The sequence below is a fragment of the Dipodomys ordii genome, unplaced genomic scaffold (genome assembly GCF_000151885.1).
Source record: "Dipodomys ordii isolate 6190 unplaced genomic scaffold, Dord_2.0 Scaffold15, whole genome shotgun sequence".
Lineage (NCBI taxonomy): Eukaryota > Metazoa > Chordata > Mammalia > Rodentia > Heteromyidae > Dipodomys > Dipodomys ordii.
The window spans coordinates 5173885-5190636 of record NW_012267231.1 but is presented as its reverse complement, the minus strand read 5'-3'; the positions used below and the strand labels follow the sequence as shown (position 1 = coordinate 5190636).

At 42.1% G+C, this 16752-nt stretch overlaps 1 protein-coding gene across 1 annotated transcript in view; it reads right to left on the bottom strand.

Annotated features, from left to right (window-relative positions):
* Positions 1-16752, bottom strand: part of Mctp2 (multiple C2 domains, transmembrane 2) — a 113682-nt gene that overhangs the window by 86391 nt on the left and 10539 nt on the right. Inside the window, exons 4-7 of the mRNA XM_013012180.1 lie at positions 9321-9463; positions 8591-8667; positions 7999-8110; positions 4371-4406 (exon numbers count right to left, since the gene is read on the bottom strand). Of these exons, the coding sequence (XP_012867634.1) occupies positions 4371-4406; positions 7999-8110; positions 8591-8667; positions 9321-9463 (368 nt within the window). The remainder of the gene's footprint in view (positions 1-4370; positions 4407-7998; positions 8111-8590; positions 8668-9320; positions 9464-16752) is intronic.

Here is a 16752-nt window from a genome sequence, read left to right as displayed (position 1 = left end):
TATTTCTTGATTGTGTGCATGAGCATGTGCACACACTGTCCTGGCAGCCTGTATGTCAGATCTAGTCTTTTCTACTTTTTTTCTGTCTTGGCTTTGACCCAGGATGACTCTAACTTTGGTTCTTACAAGCCCCACCAACCTGCAAGGCCAGGGGAAAGGGTCCCCCCTGCACCCACAAATATCTCTGTCTCTTTACTTCTCATCTCTCCTATCAGCCTGTCAGTTCAGACTACACTCCAGGGGGGATCTCTGAGCAAGTCTAAGTCTCACGTCACTCGGAGGGGTGATTCGATGAACAGCTGAAGAAGAGCATGTCTAGTCCGAAAGGTTCAGACAGATTTCTGGCCAGACAAGAGATGGACTACAGGCTCCTTTCAGAGAGAAGGGAAGACCGAAAAGGTCATTCTACCGGCATTAAAGTTAGATGATGGAGACAGATGATGACGGATAGATGATAGATGGTAGATAATAGACAGAACAGATAGATGATAGATACACAGATAGGTAAATAGATGATAGATATATAATAGATATAGATATAGACAGATAGCAGATGATATATAATAGATAGCAGATGCTGGATGATAATAGATAAGAGATGGTAGATTATCAGATAAAGTGATTAATTGGTAGATAATAGACAGTAGATTATCAGATAGATTAATTGATTTGTAGGTAGATAGCAAACAGATAATAGATATTAGATGATAGAGATCGATGATAGATAATAGCAGATAGGTAGGGAGATATGATGAAGATAATAGATAATAGCAGATAGAGATAGATAGATAGATAGATAGATAGATAGATAGATAGATAGATAGATAGATAGATAGATAGATAGATAGATATGAAACCTGCTGGTCAAGGGAGCTAGAAAATGCAGCCCTGATGGGCTGGGAAGGTGGTTCAGTGGTAGAGTGCTTACACCTCATGCATGAGGCTCTGGGTTCGATTCCTCAGCACCACATACACAGAAAAAGCCAGAAGTGGCGCCGTGGCTCAAGTAGTAGAGCACTGGCCTTGAGCTGAAGAGCTGAGGGACCGCGCCCAGGCCCAGACTTCAAGCCCCACAACTGACAAAAATAAAATAAAAATTAAAGAAAATGCAGCCTGTAGACATCAGCTTCTACAGTAACAGACAGTGGAATAAGAGAACAGGAAGCCAGATATTCTAAAAGAATCGGCACCATCCATTAATTCCACCCTGAATAATAAAATTATACACTCGGGAAGGTCCCCTCTTAGAGTGAACCAGTGGGCTGAAAAAAGGGGAGGGGGCTATGTCAAACTATGTACTTCATCTCTGCAGTGTCATTGTAAGCAATGGAAATCTCTATCTAAAAAAATCATTGTGCTCAGACATAGCACTGCTATAGCCCAAGTGACCGTGGGGGGTTAGGGGAGGGGAAGGGTGTGTGTGTCTGTCTGTCTGTCTGTCTGTGTGTCTGTGTGTGTGTGTATGTGTTAAGTTTCTGAGTCCAGTCAGTGAATTCTCAATTCTGTTTCAGTGATTTCTTCCTTCCCTTCTCCTCTCATGCTGCTTGATAGGAGAAGGGGCAGCTGTTGGTTTTTATCCCCACCCCGGTTACAGTTCTCAAACTAGACAGAAGGGAGGCTCGGAAAGCGGCCCTGTAGTTACACTGAAGACCTACCAGAAATCCATAAAGAAATTACATGGCAACCCAGGTCCTATTGAATCAAACTGCTAATTGCTTCTTTAAATGCTCATTTCAAAAGGTTTTTGCATGGAATGTATACCTATTTTAGAAGGATATATATATATATATATATATATATATATATGTATATGTATATATATTTACTATCAAAAGCTAAAGCAACACAGTAAGGAAATGGTTTGGAAGAAGTTTAAACATACACACACACACACACACACACACACACACACACAATCTATACCACACAGGTACATTGGATCCAAAAATTAGGAAATTAGAGGAAGAGACACAATAGTCTAAATGAAGGTATTATAAAAAACAGATTGAGGTGGGCATGTACACCATATTAGAACATGAAGTTTTTCATGCATGTCAGGACATTACCCACTATGAACTATAATACGTGAAACCTAAAAGAAAATGATACTTCTAGCGTAAACATGTCATCAGGTAAGCTAGCCAGTGTACACAGAGTTAACAACAATGTCTCTAATAGCGTCTGTGAGTCTATTTTCATAAGACAAATCAGCAATTCCTCCACACCTCTGTTTCGAACTGCACACTCTCAGAAGCAGAAACTCTGGACAGAGTTCCTAAGTCTTCCCCAGGGTACACCTTACATGTTTCAAAGAACTTGAGTAGCTGTCAATGAATTCTTATCATTCATAAGTTTACTAAATATAGAGTAGTCAGTGACATTAATAATACCTTTAAACCCCTGTACGCAGAAGTCAAAATTTCAGAAATCAGTATGACTTGGGATAAAAAGGGAAAGGAAGAAGGAGAGAGAAAGGGGAGAGGAAGAGAGGGGGAGAGAAAGAAAGAGTAAGAGAGAGGAATACAGCTCAGTTTCAAGACACCACATACACATATATACACATACATATATACATATACATACACACACACATATTGCTCTCTAGATCCTCCATTCCCTTCTATATTTCTGAAAGGGAAAGAGGGGGAGAGAGAGGGAGAGAGAGAGAAAAGAGAGAGAGGAATACAGCTCAGTTTTAAGACACCACACACACGAGAGCGCGCGTACACACACACACACACACACACACACACACACACACACGGCTCTCTAGATCCTCTGTTCCCTTCCATATTTTTGATATCTTTCTCCAAGCCGTCAACATTTTTTCCCCATCCCTCCTCACTGCTTTGGCCATTCTTCCATAACCTCTCCGGTCCTCCCTAGACTCCAATATTCCCCAAGCTCGCAATTTTTCTCTCCAGTCTTTTATGTTCTTCCACACACCAGAGCTCCCTAACTAAAGCTGGTTATTGATGTACAGTACCAATGTTTTAGTGCACTAGCAGAATCAATAAAGGAGGAAATACTGCTTTGTCAGGTTTCACCAAAGCATTCTGGGAAGGTTTACTGCCCTGGGTGGTTGCAGACTGGAAAGGGGCAGGCCGGCGCTGGACCTCCTTCGCGGTGAGACACGGGCCTCTTCCACCCTCTAGTGACTGCCCAGGAGTAAGACAGAGCTGGAGGAGTTTTGAGACAGGGCACACACAACCACTTAGGCGCTCTCAGGTTTATTTCTAACAAACTGGCAGGGTAACAACTTGCCTTGGTCACAGGTACTTGGAAGTGTTCAAATGCAAAGCGTGGCTGTATTTCAGTTACGTGGGAGAAAGGTTTCTCCTTCTACCTCCCAAACCAAAAGGGATCCTAACCCAGCCTCGTTTCTTCTTCTCCTATCTTCACACCTTCTTCTGCTCCTGCTTGCTGTCCCTCAAACACACACACGTACACACACGTGTACACACACATACACACACACTTTGACCTGAAGGTATCCTAATTGTAAACTAGTTATTTTATAGAGGAGGCATTCTGTTAGAAGTTAAAGATCTCACCACATGTGCACATCTATAAGTACAACTTGATTATGAGAAAAGCCTCTGCCTGTCACACACACCACCACCACCATCACCACCACCATCATGGTAGTAGACCTGGATGTAGGCCGTTTAATTAGAATTATTTTCCTAAGAATTTCTCTTTCAAAAGTAGCTAAATGAAGTTAGAGGGCTTTCGTTTACTTTTCTAATAATATTCGCACTTGGTCTCCTACGTGATAATTCACACACTAAATAACTTGATCAAACTATTACATGCAGAAAGTCCTCTTAGAATACCTAAGCACTACTGTATAGCCACTGTGTAACTGCTTGACATTAGTAACAAAACAAAACAGCCATCATCTCACGAAGAAATAATTTGGGATATTCTTCCGCAAAGAGTAATAGCTTCTTATCAGAAGACATTATCCAAGAGACTTAGAAAACATACCTCACATTCCTTCCTCTCAATCTGTACATTGCCCCAATAATACTGATGGTAGTTTTTAAATTTGACGGTAAATAACTTCCTAAAGGAATAAATCTAACCATGTTATATGCTTCATAATCCAAGCTTAAGGATATATACAATTCAAACATGTCTGGTACATATGAAATGTTACCATTCCAACAAGCAATGAGTTCAAGTATCTGGCCAGGCCCATTATTAAATGAAATTTTAAAGGAAAACTGTTGCCTTCTTATATGTTAAGAGACAACAAATACCATGACAAGTAAAGGTTGAGTGATGTCCAATATGTATACATTTCTCTTTGCTACAAAGATGAAGTTTCAGCCACAGTATGGAAAGGAAAACACAGATATACTCACCTTGTTGGCACTTATCCTCTTCCGATGTGACCACCGCTAAGTTTGGCACCATTGGATAATCAAGACGGTAACAAAGGAACAGAGAAAAGTCATTAATGAAGTGATTGTACTGTGTTATAGGCTATAATTTAAGTGCTATGGTTAGCATTCAAATTCTGATGCTGTGAACAAAGCACATTTAAGCAAGAAAGTACGAATGCTAAAATTCCCATTTGTGTGTTTGGGCTACCTAATTTTCTTCCAGTGTTTAGTCTACCCAGCCCATAGCAAATGGATACTGTTCTGTTCCTAAAGGTATTATTGAAATGACATTGAAACTGGTACCATTTTCTCTTTTTTTTAAAAAAAGTGGAAAATCATGTTTCTCCTATGTGAAAACACTTATGACTGATGTTAGTTCATGTGTAAGTTTCTGTATTCCCAGAAAACAGCAAATACTATTCGATTAAATTTCATAAGCTAATACTCAATATCTCAAACAACAGGAAAATATGTGGAGTCATTATTTCCTAATTAAGAAAAATAAGTAACTACAGTCCTGAGTAAGAGAAGAAAAATATTTTCCACGTGGTTCTTCCCTCATCTTTAATTAGACATGCTGAGCCCGCTGAGCCACAACTACAATTAAAATTAAAACCTGGCAGCTGGTGGCTCACATCTGTCATCCTAGCTCCTAAGGAGGATCTAAGGATTGTGGTTCAAAGCCAGCCAGGGCAGAAATTCCATGAGAGTCTTATCTCCCATTAAGCAGCAAAAAATTGGAGTGGTGGTGTGGCTCGAAGAGCACCAGTCAAGTCAAGGGAAACAGAGAGACCCTGAGTTTAAATCCCAGGACTGGTACAAAAAGGATTTAAAATTAAAATGTTCTCTCTGCAAAACCAACTTCTTACTCCGGTGAGCATTCTGTTTCAAGGCTCTACTTAGGCTGCTCAACCAGCTCACTCACTGGTGGTTAACATTTGGATAAATTTCGAATACGCTAACTCAGTTATAAGCCTAATGGAGAAGACCACATTTACGACTGGACTGAAGGAAAAAAAATAATAATCCTTATCAGTTAACTGGCCTATCAATTTGTCCATATGCCATCCCTGGAGATGAGACACCAGAAATAAATGGTCTTTAGGATAAATTCACTCCGATTCCATTCCCCAAGAACTAGAAACGTTGGTACAGAAATGACTTGAAAATATTCTTTGTTCAGAACACCTCCCCTGGTGAAATGAGGAGGAAATCAACATGTAACATGTGACCAAGAGTTCTAGAAACTACCACCAGGATAGTAAAATCAGTTCTTCCAGCTGGTATTTTCTCAGTGTGGTATCACGTATTTTCACCCAACCCAAATGCCAAAATTAATTAGCATCTTGCAAGAGGATGAAGCTATTTAAATCCTACTCACATAGAATTCTTTGCTTTTTTGGGTGATAATAATCAAAATGGATTATTATTAAAGAATATCCATAGAAAAATGACTTCCCCTCATGGCTTACCCTTCGCTACACACTACCACATTAGAAGCACCATACCTCTTCATCTCGATCTTCTCCATAGCACTAGGAAACAAATACTCTCCTTATCTTCCTTCCTCACCTAAGGAAAATGAACTGAGAGGTTCAGAGAAAGGTGTAGGCTTGATTAACTCTTGGTGGGACTGGGATTCAAAGCCAGGCAGGCTGACAAAAAAAAAAATCTTTTCATTGCATTCTTCTATTTACTCAGGAAAAAAAAGTATTTGTCAGCCTTCCAACAAATATTTTAGCACCTGATTGGAAGATTCCAGTTCTCATCTGTGTTACCTAGGTCTCAATCTCTACCCAGGAGGGAAAACTCGGGACAAGTTGTAGGTGTGAAGGTTTTTCTTGTGTGTGTTGGGTGTGGGGGGAGGACAGGTTGGTTCTGAAGCAACAATCACTAACTTCATGGTTGATGGAAAGAAAAAATAAGTGGAGACAAAACTGAGGATCCCTGCTGAAGTCCCTCCATCGAAACTGGAATCGAAATAGAAATGTATCAAAGGTACCTAGTTATCTATGGCCCACTGGTCCCAAGGGCTAGTCCTTTCCATTTAAAAACCTCAATATAAAAGTACCTTGAAATATGAACTTCACTTGATGAAAAGAACAAATGTTTTCTCCTATCTATGACACTCCAAGGGCCCATCACACGCGATTGAAGTAGAAAAGCCACATATGGCGCAGAATAAATTGTTATGTGAGTATTCCTAAGCGATACTCTGACCAATATATAAAGAGAAAAAGGCAAGCTGCCAACGAGAAGAGCCAGGGTTTTGTATACGGTCTCCGTAGAAATATACAAAATAAATAGGTTGTACACCAGATCTCCACCAGACAAGAAACCACATGAGTGAGCACACTGTCTAACCAATTCTTCAACACAGAAGACAGGCTGGGGAGGGGAGGGTTAAATATAAGAAGAGCCAAACACAGTAAAGCAGGAACTACCCATGGACTTTGAACTTGAAAAAAAAATTGAGTTGCTTTACAAACACCCAGTCCAAGGTGTATCCAGTATTAATCACTCTGCAATTTGAAATCAAGTAAACCTACAATCCCACTTACTTGGCCTCTCTAAATTTGGGGACCAATTTAAATGTATTTAAATGGCAAGATGACTGCTCTAATAGACTACAGAAAAATCCACTAAGTAGTCATTTAAATATGTCAATGTGTTCATGCAGGAAATGATGTAACTTTACAAACGCCACTTAAATACACAGGAACATTTGAGAACACATTGGTTATTTTAAGCTAGCTTCCAGCTCAAAAATTATTTTCAATATCAATTTCAGACATCATAACATCAAAATACCAGATTCACTGACATCCTAAGTATGGGCTACTTCTTTAAAGCAAAAAAAAAAGTGATCAGCAGAGATTTGTTCTGTCTCTGTTGAGCAAACTTACCATCAGGAAATCCAAGTTAAAACGCAAATGTTTAGTTGGCACTAATAATTAAAAGGGGGCACCCCAGTTCTTCTACTTCTTGAAGCCCACCTTCTTTGTATTTGCTAGCAAACCACTGTTAATGTTGAAATTACAACTCACAAATTACAGCTCTCAGTGTTGGTATGTAATATGGAGATTATTCTCCTTGTCTGACTCTTGTCTGTTGAAACCTAACTCACACACAAGTGTCAGATTGTTCACAGTGAACTCCACCCAGGCAAGACAGAAACACATTTTATTCTTTCTTCAGCAAAATGAAAAAAAAAATGCCTTTCAAGTAAGTTATAATAAGGCACATTTTTGTTCTTATTTTAGTGTGCAGGATTAAAAACGTATAATCCCAAAACATAAAGTGAAATTGTGATTTACAGTCATCTGTATGTTCCCGAGAACAGAGTCTCCTTTGCGTCCTGATAGAATCGGGTGAGTTTTAATTACAGTAATACTAATCACATCTCTAGCCAAGTTAGAGATAATTCTTTAATGTGCTTTCCTGTCAGTCATTCAAATGACACGTAGGTAACCACAGATGGGTTCCTTAAGTTTATAAAGAAAAGTGTTTGTTTCCTCCTAAAAATAATTATAAAAATGTCAATAGCCCAATAATCAAATGGAAATCACAGAAGCGAGCTTAAAAAGAATAAGAGTTTTCTGCTCACATGTCTCTTGAAATCCCCCTGCTTCACAACAAGGTTCAGATTTAACACAACCACTCCCATGTCGTCTTCTAAGCTGTTTGGATCTTCCAGTTTTAAAATATGCTCAGTCGTTCTGTAAGCGAAAGGCAAATACAATAATGATCATTTTAACACCGACTGGTCTTTTGGCACCATAGATAGCTTATGGTAAAAAGTCTCCTATCTCTTGTGAAGGATCAAAATGCCAATGCTACACGAGAGCCCCAGAGTCTGTGAAAAGAAACCAACCACTGTCAGGGCAGAAAACTTGGTTTGGTATCATCTGATCCAATAGCCACCTTACTCATCTGCAAGGCCATGTGGCCCAAATAAAAGATAAACTATTGGTCTTAAGTGAATGAGCCTGAATGTTTAACAATGAAAACCCCAGCACGTATTTCCAGGTGTGTTATAAAAGGTTTAATGTCTGAAAAACTAGATTTGTCATCTGCAACGAGCAGAATCTAACAATAACACCAGTCTTTCATTTATTTGGGTTGCTTTCCACAAGTATCACGCATGAGGACCTCAAGTTCCCATTAAGTAGTAAAAATTAATTAATTAATTAACATACCTGTTAAGTTGGAGATCACGGAGAACAATGAAAGCAGAGCCCATGAAGTCCGAGGTGGTTAAGTCTCGATCGTACACCTACAGAGCACAGAGAGGTCAGGAATGTGTAGGAATGTGCACAAACCCACAGTTTCTCAAATGAACAACAAGGATCCTTTAAAAAAAAAATCTCTCCTTCACACCTGACAATAATTTGTACCATCCACTTACAGAGAAATGTAAACCAACCCTATAGAAAGAAGAAATGTATCCAGCCTTACTCATGGGGGGGGGGTGGAGGAGGGGTATACATTGAAAACAGATCACTTCCTGTCATTTGAATGAGATCTCATTCTAAGTTAGCATCTCTCCTTATGGGAAGCAGGGCTTAGGAAACAGAAATTTGCTAAGCATTCTACAGTGGGACCCCCTCTCGAACCCAACTCCTGCTCTTTAAGCCCAGATGTTGGAGCAATCGCCGGGGAGCTTGAAGTGCTCTGAGGTATAAAGTGATCCTCACAGGCAAAGGTTTCTGTACGGCGTCTTTACTTGCTGCTAGTAACAATCCTCCCTTGTTTACATACGGTCAGTGGAGATAGGATTTCACACTCAGTCTATCCCATTGACTTATAGACACTATCCATCAGGAGACTATATGAAGAATCGACAGTGACCAGCTGGCTTCCAAGAAGGCGTAAGAAACCCCAGAGACGATCTTAGGATTTCCCCCCCCCCCAGCCATCCGTGATTACCTTCACCCGCAGCTTCTGATCGAGGCTCTGAATTGGCAGCACAACGATTTCATCCCATACTGGGTTCAGGTTCTTATAGATGACTTTGCTTTTGTACAGAGTCTTCCCATTCAGCTTAAATTTCACATAGGGATCGCTCGTGCCTTTCAAAGGAAAAGGAGAGACAGACAGGGAGAGAGAACAAGAGTGTTTAAGTAGACATAATCCGTTCAGGGCTGGGGCTCAGCCAGGTCTCGCTGCTCAGACCTCAAAGGCCCCTCTGGTGGAGGAGAGAAAGGGAATGAAATAATTCAGGAGTAAATGACTAATTCCTTCTCTCTCTTTTTACCTTTACTAGAATATGAACGGGCCCTTTGAGGTTTTGTTTTGTTTTGTTTCCCCCGTTTGGCCCCATGCGGGTCTGTCATCTCTCTGCTACCCACAAAAATTCAAGGCATCAACTCAAGTGTCAAGAGTCCTGGGGAGACGGAGACGCAAGCCCCTCTCCCCAAGGAACAGCCAGAGGCCCACCAAAAAGCAGAGCAAGTGAATCTGCAAACCTTCTGCAGCTGGTCCGCCCAACAGAGCCCCCACCCTCGGAAATACCATCACAATACACAAAGCCCCTCCGCAGCCACACGCTCAAAGGACCGGCCAGCAGAGACGACAGAGCATGGCACTGAGCGCACAGAGATTAAGTCGAAGAGCCTGGCCATTCTCCCCTGGCCCCCTGCACCTGCCACACGAGCAGCAGCCATTGTTTCTCCCCCCACCCCGCGGCCTGAGGAGCTCCAAGCCTGCCCAGCCCTCCGCCTTCCTCCCAAGCTGACAGCGCTGGACCTGCCCCGGCATCTCGCATCTCCCGGGGAGCTTTGGAGTGGATGCCAACAACAGAGTGGGTGACGACCTCTCCTCCCCTCCAACCGGCCCAGGGCGGAGAGAGATGACTGAAGATGGTTCTCCACCGTGTTTCTCCCAGATCGATTGAGGAGGTTCTATTATTATTAATAACAACAGCTTGCAAAACATAAATACATGGATGATGTGCTGTGCCTTTGTTACACGCACACGTGCGTATCATTTTATAATGATTGAGAAACAAAGACAGCACGAAGGAGAAGAGGCCATGAGGACCGAGGCTATCACAGTTAATTCTGAAACACAGCAGTGCTCACGAGGATGCAGGGTACAGGGTTCTATCCCCTGGTATACCCAACCACGCCAGCGAAAGCCACCGTGAGAGCCAATGCAGCATCATCGGAGATGAGTATGTGGAAAGGCAGTCATGTGACCCGTACCAAGCCATGAAGAGCCCCAGATTGAATTCCCTGAATAGTTGAGGTGTTTTGGTTTGTTTGCTGTGGTGGTGGTGGTGGTGGTGGTGGTTTGGTGGTGGCTGTTTCACCAAGTTCTTCCTTTGGCTTCTATGGTCTAAAAATGGCTGCAAATAAATTCAGGGAAGTTTCCCATGATGTGAAATCAAAGCAGCCTCATAATCAGGGTATGATCACTCTGCCTTGTTTGAAAGGTAATTAATAGAATTAAGAGACTCCATAAGCCACACCCTTGTTGATCCACCCTTGTTCCAATAGAGCCAAGGATATGAACTTTAAACAAGGACATTAAAGTTCAAATACACACACACATACAAATACACACATTCAACTATCACTTTTTAAGTTGGGTAGCTGAGCCCAACATTTGTGTTATTGGACACACACACCATATTGAGCAGTGTTTGTGTGAGGCACAGTTAAAAATAAATGCATTCGTAGACACCCGTAGAATTCTCAGTAGTGAGCAAGGCGTCTGCCCACTTCCTCCTTTCTTTAACACCACAGGAAAATACCTCTGGCAAGTCAGACGTTAACGATCATCCTGATTATATATATATATATATATATATATATATATATATATATATAAATATATATATGTGAAAGTAGGGGAAAACTATAATAAAAAGAGGCCTTTAATTAAATGAAACTGCCACTCGGGGATCAGGCTTTCATGCTTGTCAGCCTACTCTCAAAATAAACATCTCAAAACTCGGCCCGTGGTGTCAGTTTCTCACAGGCAAAGCATACTGGGTAATCCCAGACCTCTTGACAGCTACATAATGTTCAAACTGTTTCACGGGTGAATGGCGGCAGTTGCATAAAAGAAAATATTAATGTCTGGAATTAATAGAAGAAAAGGACCGGGGGTTGACAAAGGCAAACAAGGGAAGAGGGTGTCAAGTTAGTGCAGCGTTAATTGTTAGGAGGGGGAAAAAAAAATATATTGGAGAAAGGCAGGGAGCATTTGGTGATTTTCACTCCTTGAGCCTAAGTGACTCGTTGTCAAGTAAGTGACATCTCAACTAGGCAGGTTCTGAAAGGGGTCAGCTTCCCAGAAAGGCAGCCGCCCCCCACCCCCCAGCCTCTCCGCCTGACGAGATGACACCTGAATGGGTGGACTTCCACCCCGAAGACGGGAGCGTCATCCACAATGAGACTCCAGGTGGAGAAGGAAGAGGCCTGAAGCCCGGGGATGCAGCCTCCATCCTGGGGCCTCCGTCCTGGGGCCTCCGCCAGGTCTACCCAGTTAGACACCCAGAACCTCTCACTCAGAGTCTCAAGATGGTTCGAGGAATCTCCCTACAGCCGTGTCTCCCCTGTGTCTGCACACCGCAGCCTCTAGATGATGCCACAGAGCCGAGCAACTGCAGACGGACAAACGGGCAGCCTGGGTCAGTTGTGTCTGCCCTGGGCAAGTGCCCTCAGAGGGGCCGTGACCTCGTGAACGGGGCCCGCCCGCACGGCGGCTGCGGCGGCTGCAGACGCATTCGCTCTGCGCTGCTGTTAGAATCTGCGAAGGATTTAAACTGTGAGAAGGCGTACAATGAATATGCGCAACCTACCTACCACGTACACACACGTATTCCTAGACACACATATCCATCATATATGCATACGTGTGTGTGCATGGTGCACACCTGAACATACGTAAGACATGGGTGTATGCATGGGCGTGGACACGTTCCCATGCATGTACATGCAGTCGTGTGTATATACACCGCATGCACATGAGTGTGTATAGACATACATGTGTGTACATGCATCCATGCACTTAGGGGGCCACGGAGCCACACAGGGGGCACACGGGGTACACAGGGGTGCACAGGGTGCTCTCTGGGCATTCCAGGAGAGACATGGGTGTTTTGTCTCCTGATCCCTGGCTTGTCCTCCCCAGCAGAAGTAGTAAGCTCCACAAGAACAGACCACACCCCCATACTCTTTGCAAGGGATTTTGTCTTTTTAATAATGTGCATGTGCAGCACAATCCCATAGATGGGTCCTGTGAACCTCCACCTTGTCTACACACCCCATTATAAATATCCTAAGCCCATCCCTCCTGCCCAGCTTTTCCAAAGGTTATCACACAATCTGACTTCACTGAGTGTAGATTACATTAGAAAACATCCATCTAGCCGGGCGCCGGTGTCTCACACCTGTAATCCTAGCTACTCAGGAGGCTGAGATCTGAAGATCGCGGTTCAAAGCCAGCCCAGGCAGGAAAGTTTGTGAGACTCTTATCTCCAATAAACGGCTAGAAAACCGGAAGTGGTTCTGTGGCTCAAGCAGTAGAGCGCTCACCTTGAGCTGAATAGCACAAGGACAGTGCCCAGGCCCAGAGTTCAAGCCCCACGACCGACAAAAAAAAAAAAACATCCATCTATCTATAGGCATAGATATATCAGATTATCTATACACATGTATATACATGTGTATACATGTATACATTATGTATACACATGTATACATATACTTATCAAATATATGCATTCTATATATTAGGTACATATGCATATCATATATACATATTACATATATAAATACCTATCAGATATATCTATATATACAAATGGATACATTATATATATACATAATTAGAAGGATGGATAGAGAGATTAGATAGATAAATGATAGAGGGATAGATGGATGGATTAGAGAAATGACAGATGGATGGAGAGATTAGATAGAGGGATAGATGGATAGATGGATGGATTAGATAAATTAAATGACAGATAGATAATTAGATAGATGGATGGACAAATTAGAAAGATATATTAATAGATAAATGGTAATTGTATAGTTGGATGATGGCTTAGATAGATGGATTAGACAGATAAATGATAGATAATTAGATGGGTGGATTAGATGGATGGATTAGATACAGATAGATAGATAGACAGACAGACAGACAGACAGACAAGCAGACAGACAGATGTGATAGATTTGAAAATACAAGCTTCCTTGTGTAACTACTCTATTTTTGGCTTTGTAATTAAATGCCAGGTACAGAAGCAATTTTCTCACTGTAAGCTTTTAAATCAATTTAGCCATGTTTCTTTCCATTGATTTGTCTTTGTTGCTGTTTTTTAACACTTAACTGGTTAGTCCGGCTGGAATTATTTTAGCATGAAGAATGAGTGAAAATTGGGTTCACTGACGAAGAGGGGAGAAAATGATCAGAAACAACCTTTACAAAGATGAGTCTGGAGACAGCTTGTAACATCGAATAAAGAACAAAAATGAGATTAAGGAGAGGGGGAAAAAGTCTGCTGGCCGAGATGATAAAGCCGGAGAGCATTGAAGGGCAAAGAGAAAGCTAATCCAGGCAGTAAGAAATACCTGCTGGGGGTCTCAAGAAGCATGCTCCCAGCACCAGGAGCGAAAGCCAGCTGGAGAAGCAGCGACTGCTACAACCTTGCTTGAAACATATACTTAGTGTGACCAAGTAACAGAAGACTGCTCAGAAATGCAGCAGGACACAAGGAGCTACTAAAATAATCAGTTTAAAAGTTTCTCACTGCCTTTAAAAAAAATTAATATAGAAAACAAAGTAAGTCCCAGGAAATGAGTTCTCACAAGAGGGGGTGTGGGGCTTGGGGGGAGAAGGGGGAGAAGAATCAACAATTCATTGTATATACCACAAAAGAAAAATAAGAGAAGGGCTGGGCGGAAGGGGGTGAAAATGGCGACCATCGAGATGGCTTGTGTACGTAAACCGCTTTATTAAATGGGGAAAAATTTCAATGCACAGCCTATAAAAAACTAAGATAAGTGAAGGAAGGGGCAGGTGGGAAATGCCAAAAGAGGTAGCATTGATCAAGACACACTGTATGCGTACACCGCTTGGTTGAATGTCAACTCCTTTGAACAACTTCTTACAGGTAATTGAAAAAAAAGGATTCAAAGAAAGCGTACTTCTGGGAGTATCATGCACGCCATTTTTCACTCATGCAAACATAGTTCAAGAAAGATGCGTGTAGACACATGCTAGATTATAGACAGGTAATGAATGAATGAATGAATGAACATGGGAGTCCAAGGCCACAAAATCCACCACCGATTCCTTCTTCGCTCCCTTTTCTTACGCCGTTCCATTTCTACCGGGCAGATGAAAAACTACCAATCTCCAAGGTTGACCTCAAGAGCAGAAGAGCTGGCACACGGCTCCGGTCTCTTAGTTAGAATGCCTGCTAGGAGATCCTACTGTTTGTAGTGGTAGCGCTCAAGTAAGCTTTTTTAAAAAAGGAAAATCAAAGGAGAGCATACAACCACATACGCAGTCTAATATTCATCTACTTTAACATCCAGGATTGAATTCGTCTCTATAATGTTTCTTTGTTGCCATGTCTTAAAGACATGACACTTCTATCACCTTTATGAAAAATGGTAGGAAAAACTTTTTTTTTTTTTTTTGTCAGTCGTGGGGCCTGGGCGCTGTCCCTCAGCTCTTCAGCTCAAGGTGAGCGCTCTACCACTTGAGCCACAGCACCACTTCCAGTTTTCTGCTGGTTTATTAGAGCTAAGAGTCTCACAGACTTTCCTGCCCAGGCTGGCTTTAAACCTTGATCCTCAGATCTCAGCCTCCTGAGTAGCTCGGATGAGGGACGTGAGCCACTGGCACCCAGCTTGGAAAAGCATTTTTTATCCTAGGTACTTCTTGCTAGGATTCTGTACAAATTTTAGTGGGGGAAACTATTTAAAATGCTTTTTGTTTCCCCAGGAGGAACTAGCTTTCTAAATAAGCCTCCCTAAGTTCTCAAAATCAACAGTTCCTCACTGAAGATGCTGTGTTCTTTGATTCAGCCTTTCTGGGCAGCTGGGCTGTTAGAAACTGGTTTCAGCTGAGCTGTTTCAGCTACCAATCTCAGAACCATGTGTCTCTGATGGTCCAGTCTTCAACTAGCTTTGCTATTTGCGCTTTGTTATGTGGCATCTCCAAAATAACCAGCAAAAGGCTGGGCCAGAGGCATGACTCAAGTGGTAGGTAGAGCCCCAGCTGAGCAAGCAAGCCAAGCAAGAGCACCAGGTCCCATGCTCAAACTCTGGTACCAGCAAAAGAGGGGGAAAAAAAAGTCCACTCCTAAATTTATTATAAATGTATAGCTATAACTTGTGTAACAGACACTTATATAAAATTGTATATAACTTACATAAAACTTTCTGCCCTGCATGATCTTTTCCCTACAGGCTGGAGTCTATTTCACTGGACTTAAGATTTATGCTTAAGCCAGTTACCAGTGGTTCATGCCTGTAATCCTACCTACTTAGGAGGCTGAGATCAGAGGATTGCGGTTCAAAGCCAGCCTGGGCAGGAAAATCTGTGAGATTCTTATCTCCAATGAACCAACACACCAAAAGTGGAGGTGTGGCTTACGTGGTAGAACACTAGCCTTGAATGTAAGATAGCAACCTAGGCCCTGACTTCAAGCTCCAGAACCAGCACCAAAAAAGGTGTGTGTGGGGGCTTAATAGTAGCTTGGGGAGGGGATATCTATCTACAGTATTTTAATTATGTAATTTAAAATTTTAATAATCGTATAGATAATAAAACTTAAATGGTCGGGTTTTTAACATAAATCAAAACGCTAGGGTCTGAATAATGGCAAGCGAGAAGCACCAAGACATTTTAATCTGCTCATGACTTTGTGGAGCCTTCCCCTCCACCACCAAAAAAAACACCTGATGATAATATATAAAACTGAGACCAAAAAGCAAAACAAACAAAACAAAAGGTGCAAAACCCAGCGGCCTGGGTTTGCTTTAGTCTCAGCAAGTGCTGGATGTGCATTTGCATCTCATCTTGAAAGTGTGACCACCCCTCCCTCGCCCCCCACCAGCCCAGGCTCCCACTTGAGCCCACCGGTGACTTAGTGCCATCTGGCGGTCACAGTCAGTACTAGGGAGAAGTCAGTCCCAAGTTTGCATACTGTCCATGCACTGTCATAGCACTAGACAGGAGAGCAAACATCAATATGTATTACATTTGAATACGCCATTCAAAACAGGCACCCACATCATTAGGGAAAGAGATATTTGGGTCTCTTGAAGGAAGCCAGTTTGATAAAAGTTCCTAATCTGTGTGAGAAATTTTAGACCAAAGAGGTAAAAGAGAAACA